General features: G+C 43.9%; 1 protein-coding gene across 1 annotated transcript; it reads right to left on the bottom strand.

Moving 5' to 3' along the window:
* Positions 1 to 247: 247 nt before the first annotated feature.
* LOC135570051 (G protein-coupled receptor kinase 4-like) lies at positions 248 to 9,542 on the bottom strand. The gene is made up of 5 exons (XM_065016112.1): positions 9,503 to 9,542; positions 5,838 to 5,875; positions 4,565 to 4,654; positions 3,180 to 3,388; positions 248 to 382 (listed from the first exon to the last, which is right to left on the bottom strand). The coding sequence occupies exons 3-5, from the start codon at positions 4,566 to 4,568 to the stop codon at positions 248 to 250; spliced, it is 348 nt and encodes a 115-aa protein (XP_064872184.1). The 5' UTR covers positions 4,569 to 4,654; positions 5,838 to 5,875; positions 9,503 to 9,542.
* Positions 9,543 to 10,835: the final 1,293 nt, after the last annotated feature.

The following is a 10,835-nucleotide window of genomic DNA, read 5'->3' as shown; positions in this document are numbered from 1 at the left end:
TTGAGTAAAAGTCTAAAAGTATAAGATTTTAAAGTACTTAAGTAGTATTTAAAAGTATTTTTACTAGGTACTTTACACCACTCTGTGTGTCCTCATCCAGGCTGAAGGAGAGGTCCAGTGTGTCTGTTATACAGTGTATGTGTGTGTGTGTGTGTGTGTGTGTATATATATATATGTGTGTGTGTGTGTGTGTGTATGTGTGTGTGTTCTTTACATCCAGGCTGTGTGTGTGTGTGTGTATATTACATCAGGACTGAAGGGGGTTCCAGAATGCCTGCCTGAGGCGTTTGAAGCTGATGTTCTTGAAGATGATATGAGCCTTCACCTCACACCGCCCCGCCCCTGGCACCCCAGACGGGCTTTTGGGGTCTTTGGCCAGCAGCTGAGGAAGAGGAAGTGACACAGGGTTCTAGAAGAGTAGTGTGAGCCAGAGTCAGGTACTTAAAAGAGTTGAGAGAACTTCTAGAATGTTGTATATTGTTCTGATTCTACACATTCAGTTCTAGAACATTGTTTAAATATCCCCCATTATGTAATATTGTTCTGATTCTAAACATTCAGTTCTAGAACATTGTTTAAATATCCCCCAAATATCTGATTCCCAGTTCTAGAACATTGTTTATGTAATATTGTTCTGATTCTAAACATTCAGTTCTAGAGCATTGTTTAAATATCCCCCATTATGTAATATTGTTCTGATTCTAAACATTCAGTTCTAGAACATTGTTTAAATATCCCCCATGTGTAATATTGTGTCTCTCACTGGAACATATTGTGTCTCTCATCCCCTCTCTCCTTTACCTCCCTCATCCCTCCTCTGTCCTTTACCTCCCCTCATCCCCTCCTCCTCCTCTCTCCTTTTACCCTCATCCCCTCCTCTCTCTCCTCCCTCATCCCCTCCTCTCCTCCTCTCCTTTACCCCCTCATCCCCTCCTCTCTCCTTACCTCCCTCATGTCCTCCCATCCCCTCCTCTCTCAGCACACCTCCCTCATCCCCCTCCTCTCTCTTTACCTCCCACATCCCTCTCCTTTACCTCCCTCATCTCTCTCCTTTTACCTCCCTCATCCCCCTCCCTCTCTTCTCCTTTACCTCCCTCATCCCCTCCTCTCCTCTCTCCTTTCACCCCCTCATCCTCCCTCTCTCCTTTACCTCCCCTTATCCCCTCCTCTCTCCTTACCTCCCTCATCCCTCCTCTCCCTCCTCTCTCCTTTACCCCTCATCCCCTCCTTCTCCTTTACCCCCTCATCCCCTCCACCTCTCTCCCCTTTACCCCCTCCCTCCTCTCTCCTTTATCCTCATGTCCTCCTCATCCCATCCCTCTCCCTTTACCTCCTCATCCCCTCCTCTCCTTTACCTCCCTCATCTCCTCTTACCTCCTCATCCCTCCTCTCCTTACCTCCCTCCCCCTCTCTTATCTCCTCATCCCCTCTCCTCCCCCTCATCCCCTCTCCTCCTCTCATCTCCTCTCCCCTCCCTCATCTCCTCTCCTTTACCTCCCCTCATCCCCTCTCCTTATCCCTCTCCTTTACCTCCCTCATCCTCCTCTCCTTACTCCCTCATCCCTCTCCTTTACCTCCTCATCCCCTCTCCTTTACCTCCCCCTCATCCTCCTTTACCTCCTCATCCTCCCCTCTCCTTTACCTCCCCCCACCCCCTCTCTCCTTTACCTCCCCCCACCCCCTCCTCTCTCCTTATCCCCACCCTCCTCTCTCTTCGTTCCCTTCCCTCATCCTCCCTCCTCTCCTTTACCTCCCTCATCCCTCCTCTCTCCTTTACCTCCCTCATCCTCCCTCCTTTACCCTCTTCCCCTCTCTCCTTTACCTCCCTCATCCCCTCTCCTACCTCCCTCATCCCTCCCCTCCCCTTCCCCTCCTCCTCCTCCTCCCTCCCCTTCCTCTCTCCTTTACCTCCCTCATCCCTCCTCCCTTTACCTCCCCCATTACCTTCCTCCCCCCATCCCCTCCTCTCTCCTTTTCCCCCATCCCTCCTCCTCTCTCCTTTGCCTCCCTCATCCCCTCCTCTCTCCTTTACCTCCCTCTATCCCCTCCTCTCTCCTTTACCTCCCTCATCCTCCCCTCTCCTTTACCTCCCTCATCCCCTCCCCTCTCCTTTACCTCCCTCATCCCCCCTTCCTCCTCTCCTTTATCCTCCCTCTCTTACTCTCCTTCCTTTTCTCTCTCCTTTTACCTCCCTCGTCCCTCCTCTCTCCTTTACCCCCTCGTCCCTCCTCCTCTTACCCTCTTCCCTCCTCTCTCCTTTTTATCTCCCTCTTCCCCTCCTCTCATTCATCCCTCCCCTCCTCCTTCCTCCTCCCCTCCTCTCTCCTTTACCTCGCCCCATCCCCTCCTCTCTCCTTCACCTCCCTCATCCTCCTCTCTCCTTTACCTCCCCATCCTCCTCTCTCCTTTGCCTCCCATCCCCTCCTCTCTCCTTTACCTCCCATTCCCCTCCTCCTCCTTTACCTCCCTCATCCCTCCCTCTCTCCTTTACCTCCCTCATCCCCTCCTCTCCTTTTTACCCCCTCTTCCCCTCCTCTCTCCTTTACCTCCCTCTTCCTCCTCTCTCCTTTTTACCTCCCCTCATCCCCTCCTCTCTCCTTTACCTCCCTCACCTCCTTTCTCCTTTACACTCCCTCGTCGAAGAAGAAGATTTATTTGTGGACAACCACACAGACAGGTTTTACACTAGTGCTCCAAAAGCTCATTCATGGATAAAGTACATATTATCTCTGGTGGACCGGTCTGAAACATGACCACTGCTCAACCACCATGGATACAGACACAGTAGAGAAGAGATGTTGACCACACACACCTGCACACACACACACACACACACACACACACACACACACACACACACACACACACACACACACACACACACACACACACACACACACACACACACACACACACACACACACACAGCACACAGAACACACCTGCACACAGAACACACACACACACACACACACACAGAAACACACACACCTGCACACAGAACACACACACACACACACAGAACACACACACACACCTGCACACAGAACACACACACACACACCTGCACACAGAACCCACACCCCATGTGACCTCCCTTTCTCCCTAACCCCAGCAGAGGAATAACTAACTGCAGTTGTGTGTGTGTGTTGTTTAAACACGCCATCCATCTCTCCCACCTGTCTGCAGATATCCTTGGCCTCCTCAGAGAACTTGTCAGAGTATTCCTCGGGGTCTTCTCTCACTCGTCTGTCCACCTCTTCTCTCTTCACTCGTTCTTTACGCCGGCGGAAGGGCGACTGACCCTGGATCATCTCAAACACCAGACAGCCCAGACCCCACCAGTCAGGACTGAAGGAGTAGGACTCATTCTGGATCACCTCTGGGGCTGATGGAGAGACGGAGAGACGGATGAGAGAGAGAAGGAGAGATGGATGAGAGAGAGAAGGAGAGATGGATGAGAGAGAGACGGAGAGACGGATGAGAGAGAGAAGGAGAGAGAGAGAAGGAGAGACGGATGAGAGAGAGAAGGAGAGAGAGAGAGAGAGAGAGAAGGAGAGAGACAGAGAGAGAGAGAGAGAGAGAGAGAGAGAGAGAATTAGAAAGAGAGAGAGAGAATTAGAAAGAGAGAGAGAAGGAGAGAGAGAGAGAGAGAAGGAGAGAGAGAGAGAGAGACAGAGACAGAGACAGATAGAAATATTGTTTAAACAATAGTCAGGACTGAAGGAGTAGGACTCATTCTGTATAACCTCAGGAGCTGACGGAGAGGGATGAGAGGAGAGAGAGAGAAAGGGGAGACAGGGAATAGAGAGGGGATAGATTATGTCTAGACACATCCAGGTCTAGGAGAGAGAGGGAGACAGGGAATAGAGAGGGGAGAGATTATGTCTAGACACATCCAGGTCTAGGAGAGAGAGGGAGACGGGGAATAGAGAGGGGAGAGATTATGTCTAGACACATCCAGGTCTAGGAGAGAGAGGGAGACAGGGAATAGAGAGGGGAGAGATTATGTTTAGACACATCCAGGTCTAGGAGAGAGAGGGAGACAGGGAATAGAGAGGGGATAGATTATGTCTAGACACATCCAGGTCTAGGAGAGAGAAGGAGACAGGGTTAAAAAGAGGGAGCAGGGGATGAGAGGAGAGAGAGAAAGAGAGAGACAGGGTTAAAAAGAGATGGAGGGGGGGATGAGGGGAGAGAGAAAGAGAGAGACAGGGTTAAAAAGAGATGGAGAGAGGGATGAGAGGAGAGAGAGAGATGAAGATGAGGAATCAAGGGGATAGGAAGTGAGGTAGGATGTACCCATGTATGTAGAGAGAGAGAGAGATGAAGACGAGGAATCAAGGAGATAGGAAGAGAGGTAGGATGTACCCATGTATGTAGAGAGAGAGAGAGATGAAGAGGAGGAATCAAGGAGATAGGAATAGAGAGGTAGGATGTACCCATATATGTAGAGAGAGAGAGATGAAGAGGAGGAATCAAGGAGATAGGAAGTGAGTACCATGTATGTAGAGAGAGAGAGATGAAGAGGGAGGAATCAAGTAGGAAGTGAGGTAGGATGTACCCATGTATCCTACGGTGCCCACTCTCCCTCGTATCGTCTCCGAGTCGGGAATCTGGACGGCTAGTCCCAGGTCAGAGATACGGATGTGTCCTGGAGAGAACATGAATAACAATGTTATAACATGTTTATGAACATGAATAAGAGTGTAATAACATGTTTATGAATATCACTATGGGTATGGGGAATAACAGTGTAGCTAGCTAATTTATGTTGCTAGTACCTAGGCTTTTAGCTAGCTAATTTAAGTTGCTAGTACCTAGGCTTTTAGCTAGCTAATTTAAGTTGCTAGTACCTAGGCTTTTAGCTAGCTAATTTAAGTTGCTAGTGCCTAGGCTTTTAGCTATAATTTAAGTTGCTAGTACCTAGGCTTTTAGCTAGCTAATTTAAGTTGCTAGTGCCTAGGCTTTTAGCTAGCTAATTTATGTTGCTAGTACCTAGGCTTTTAGCTAGCTAGTTTATGTTTCTAGTGCCTAGGCTTTTAGCTAGCTAGTTTATGTTGCTAGTACCTAGGCTTTTAGCTAGCTAGTTTATGTTGCAAGTACCTAGGCTTTTAGCTAGGTAATTTATGTTGCTAGTACCTAGGCTTTTAGCTAGCTAATTGATGTTTCTAGTACCTAGGCTTTTAGCTAGGTAATTTATGTTGCTAGTACCTAGGCTTTTAGCTAGCTAATTGATGTTGCTAGTACCTAGGCTTTTAGCTAGCTAATTGAGGTTGCTAGTACCTAGGCTTTTAGCTAGCTAATTTATGTTGCTAGTACCTAGGCTTTTAGCAACTAATTGAGGTTGCTAGTACCTAGGCTTTTAGCTAGCTAATTTATGTTGCTAGTACCTAGGCTTTTAGCTAGGTAATTTATGTTGCTAGTACCTAGGCTTTTAGCTAGGTAATTTATGTTGCTAGTACCTAGGCTTTTAGCTAGCTAATTGATGTTGCTAGTACCTAGGCTTTTAGCTAGCTAATTGAGGTTGCTAGTACCTAGGCTTTTAGCTAGCTAAGTTATGTTGCTAGTACCTAGGCTTTTAGCAACTAATTGAGGTTGCTAGTACCTAGGCTTTTAGCTAGCTAATTTATGTTGCTAGTACCTAGGCTTTTAGCTAGCTAATTTATGTTGCTAGTACCTAGGCTTTTAGCTAGCTAATTTATGTTGCTAGTGCCTAGGCTTTTAGCTACCTAATTTATGTTGCTAGTACCTAGGCTTTTAGCTAGCTAATTTATGTTGCTAGTACCTAGGCTTGTAATTAGCTAAGTCAGTGACAAGACATGGTTCAAGCTTACCGCGGTCGTCTAGAAGAATGTTTTCAGGTTTTAAGTCCCTGAGAAGAAAAAAGCATACACAAAGTTAGAGTTATTTATCCAAAACCAGTTCTGGGCATGCTTTTGTTCCTGCCCAGCACTAACACAGCTAACCATCCACCATCTAAATCAGCTAAACACCTAAATCAGCTAACCATTTAAATCAGCTAACCATCTAATCAACTAACCATCTAATCAGCTAACCATTTAAATCAGCTAACCATCTAATCAGCTAACCATCTAATCAGCTAACCATCTAATCAGCTAACCATCTAATCAACTAACCATCTAATCAGCTAACCATCTAATCAGCTAACCATCTAATCAGCTAACCATCCACCATCTAATTAACTAACCATTTAATCAACTAACCATCCAATCAGCTAACCATCTAATCAGCTAACCATCTAATCAGCTAACCATCCACCATCTAATTAACTAACCATTTAATCAACTAACCATCCAATCAGCTAACCATCTAAATCAGCTAACCATCTAAATCAGCTAACCATCTAAAATCAGCTAACCACCTAAAATCAGCTAACCATGTAACCACCTAAAATCAGCTAAACAGCTAACCATCTAAATCAGCTAACCATCTAAATCAGCTAACAGGGTTGGAGTTAAAACCTACAGGAGGGTCTCTATCCAGGAACAGGGTTGGAGTTAAAACCTACAGGAGGGTTTCTCTCCAGGAACAGGGTTGGAGTTAAAACCTACAGGATGGTTTCTCTCTCCAGGAACAGAGTTGGAGTTAAAACCTACAGGAGGGTTTCTCTCCAGGAACAGAGTTGGAGTTAAAACCTACAGGAGGGTTTCTCTCTCCAGGAACAAGGTTGGAGTTAAAACCTACAGGAGGGTTTCTCTCCAGGAACAGGGTTGGAGTTGGAGGGTTAAAACCCTACAGGAACAAGGTTGGAGTTAAAACCTACTTTCTCCAGGAACAGGGTTGGAGTTAAAACCTACAGGAGGGTTTCTCTCTCTGGGAACAGGGTTGGAGTTAAAACCTACAGGAGGGTTTCTCCAGGAACAGGGTTGGAGTTAAAACCTACAGGAGGGTTTCTCTCCAGGAACAGAGTTGGAGTTAAAACCTACAGGAGGGTATCTCCGGGAACAGGGTTGGAGTTAAAACCTACAGGAGGGTCTCTCTCCAGGAACAGGGTTGGAGTTAAAAACCTACAGGAGGGTCTCTCTCCAGGAACAGGGTTGGAGTTAAAACCTACAGGAGGTGTCTCTCTCCAGGAGCAGGGTTGGAGTTAAAACCTACAGGAGGGTCTCTCTCCAGGAACAGGGTTGGAGTTAAAACCTACAGGAGGGTTTCTCTCCAGGAACAGGGTTGGAGTTACAACCTACAGGAGGGTTTCTCTCTCTGGGAACAGGGTTGGAATTAAAACCTACAGGAGGGGTCTCTCTCCAGGAACAGAGTTAGAGTTAAAACCTACAGGAGGGTTTCTCTCTCCAGGAACAAGGTTGGAGTTAAAACCTACAGGAGGGTCTCTATCCAGGAACATGGTTGGAGTTACAACCTACAGGAGGGTTTCTCTCTCTGGGAACAGGGTTGGAGTTAAAACCTACAGGAGGGTATCTCCAGGAACAGGGTTGGAGTTAAAACCTACAGGAGGGTCTCTCTCCAGGAACAGGGTTGGAGTTAAAACCTACAGGAGGGGTCTCTCTCCAGGAACAGGGTTGGAGTTAAAACCTACAGGAGGGTCTCTCTCCAGGAACAGGGTTGGAGTTAAAACCTACAGGAGGGTCTCTCTCCAGGAACAGGGTTGGAGTTAAAACCTACAGGAGGGTTTCTCTCTTTGGGAACAGGTTTGGAGTTAAAACCTACAGGAGGGTTTCTCTCCAGGAACAGGGTTGGAGTTCAAACCTACAGGAATACCTGCTGTAATATATTGTGGAAGTGACTCTTAATTTCACATCTAAAATGTAATGATCATTGCTGAATGATTGATTAGTTGGTTGATTAATGAATGAATTGATTGATTAGTTGGTTGATTAATGAATGAATTGATTGATTAGTTGGTTGATTAATGAAGGAATTGATTGATTAGTTGGTTGATTAATGAAGGAATTGATTGATTAGTTGGTTGATTAATGAATGAATTGATTGATTAGTTGGTTGATTAATGAATGAATGGATTGATTAGTTGGTTGATTAATGAATGAATTGATTGATTAGTTGGTTGATTAATGAATGAATTGATTGATTAGTTGGTTGATTAATGAATGAATTGATTGATTAGTTGGTTGATTAATGAATGAATGGATTGATTAGTTGGTTGATTAATGAATGAATTGATTGATTAGTTGGTTGATTAATGAATTAATTGATTGATTAGTTGGTTGATTAATGAATGAATTGATTGATTAGTTGGTTGATTAATGAATTGATTGATTAGTTGGTTGATGAATGAATGAATTGATTGATTAGTTGGTTGATTAATGAATGAATTGATTGATTAGTTGGTTGATTAATGAATGAATTGATTGATTAGTTGGTTGATTAATGAATTGATTGATTAGTTGGTTGATGAATGAATTGATTGATTAGTTGATGAATGAATTGATTGATTAGTTGGTTGATTAATGAATTGATTGATTAGTTGGTTGATGAATGAATTGATTGATTAGTTGATGAATGAATGAATTGATTGATTAGTTGATTATTGATTGATTAGTTGATTATTGATTGATTAGTTGATGAATGAATGAATGGATTGATTAGTTGATTATTGATTGATTAGTTGATGAATGAATGAATTGATTGATTAGTTGATTATTGATTGATTAGTTGATGAATGAATGAATTGATTGATTAGTTGATGAATGAATGAATTGATTGATTAGTTGATTATTGATTGATTAGTTGATTAATGAATGAATTGATTGATTAGTTGATGAATGAATTGATTGATTAGTTGATTATTGATTGATTAGTTGATGAATGAATTGATTGATTAGTTGATTATTGATTGATTAGTTGATTATTGATTGATTAGTTGATGAATGAATTGATTGATTAGTTGATTATTGATTGATTAGTTGATGAATGAATTGATTGATTAGTTGATTATTGATTGATTAGTTGATGAATGAATTGATTGATTAGTTGATTATTGATTGATTAGTTGATGAATGAATGAATTGATTGATTAGTTGATTATTGATTGATTAGTTGATGAATGAATTGATTGATTAGTTGATTATTGATTGATTAGTTGATGAATGAATGAATGGATTGATTAGTTGATTATTGATTGATTAGTTGATGAATGAATGAATGGATTGATTAGTTGATTATTGATTGATTAGTTGATGAATGAGTTGATTGATTAGTTGATTATTGATTGATTAGTTGATTATTGATTGATTAGTTGATGAATGAATTGATTGATTAGTTGATTATTGATTGATTAGTTGATGAATGAATGAATTGATTGATTAGTTGATTATTGATTGATTAGTTGATTATTGATTGATTAGTTGATTATTGATTGATTAGTTGATTATTGATTGATTAGTTGATTATTGATTGATTAGTTGATGAATGAATTGATTGATTAGTTGATGAATGAATTGATTGATTAGTTGATTATTGATTGATTAGTTGATTATTGATTAGTTGATTATTGATTGATTACCGGTAGATGATCCCTCACGGTGCAGGTCTTCCAGTCCAGAACAGGATCTCTGCTGCGTAGAAGACGGCCCTCTGCTCATCAAAGCCAGAGTTCCCATATTATAGATGTGAAACTTCAGGTCTCCTCCATTCATTATGGTCAGTACTAAACACAGAGCATCCTTCGCTCCCATACGCATAGGCTAGGATTCACCTTGAGGGAGGGAGGGGAGGGGGAGGGAAGACAGAGAGAGAGAAAAAAGAGAAAAGAGAGAGAGCGAGAGAGAGAGAAAGAGAGAGAGAGGGGGAGAGGGAGGGAGGGAAAAGAGAGAGAGAGAGGGAAGAGAGAGAGAGAGAGAGAGATAGAGAGAGAGAGAAAAAAAGATAGAGAGAGAGAGTGGGGGGGAGGGAGGGAGGGAGGGAGGGAGGGAGGAGGGAGGGAGGGAGGGAGGGAGGGAGGGAGGGAGGGGAGGGGAGGGAGGGGAGGGAGAAAGAGAGGAGTGCATTGATACATGATTTCACAACTACAGGAAGACCCAACATGCATTGCAATGACATCCAAAGGGAAAACAGATCACACGCTTACTGTAAATTACACACAAACATCTACACAGACACATGTTACACACATGGAAACACAGACAATTACTCTATTCTGTCTCTATAGCAACACATACACCATGTTCCAATAGGGTCCTGATGTGTTACAGTGTGTGTGTGTGATGTCCCTCATAACAATCCATTAGCCAAAACCAGACCTCCTTAATATACACACACTGTCAGAGAGAGAGAGAGAGAGACAGAGACAGAGAGAGAGGGGGAGAGAGAGAGAGAGAGAGAGACACAGAGACAGAGACAGAGAGAGAGACAGAGAGAGAGAGAGAGAGAGAGAGAGAGAGAGACACAGAGACAGAGACAGAGAGAGAGACAGAGAGAGAGAGAGAGAAAGAGACAGAGAGACAGAAAGACAAAGAGAGAGAGAGACAGAAAGAGACAGAGAGAGAGAGACAGAAAGAAGAAAAGACTATGCTCTCACACTAAGAACTAGAAGCCTCTCCCTCCCCTCTCTCTCCTCTCCCCTTCTCTAGGTCCTCTCTCCTCTCCCCTTCTCTAGGTCCTCTATCTCTCCTCTCCCCTTCTCTAGGTCCTCTATCTCTCCTCTCCCCTTCTCTAGGTCCTCTATCTCTCCTCTCCTCTCCCCTCTCCTCTCTCTCCTCTCCCCTCTCTAGGTCCTCTATCTCTCCTCTCCCTCTCCTCTCCCCTTCTCTAGGTCCTCTCTCTCTCCCTCTCCCTTCTCTAGGTCCTCTATCTCTTGCCCTATGGAGGTCATTGACAGGCAGGTCAGTGTTATTTAG

Source organism: Oncorhynchus nerka, unplaced genomic scaffold, assembly GCF_034236695.1.
Source record: "Oncorhynchus nerka isolate Pitt River unplaced genomic scaffold, Oner_Uvic_2.0 unplaced_scaffold_1151, whole genome shotgun sequence".
Taxonomy (NCBI): domain Eukaryota; kingdom Metazoa; phylum Chordata; class Actinopteri; order Salmoniformes; family Salmonidae; genus Oncorhynchus; species Oncorhynchus nerka.
This window is presented reverse-complemented; position numbering and strand designations above follow the sequence as displayed.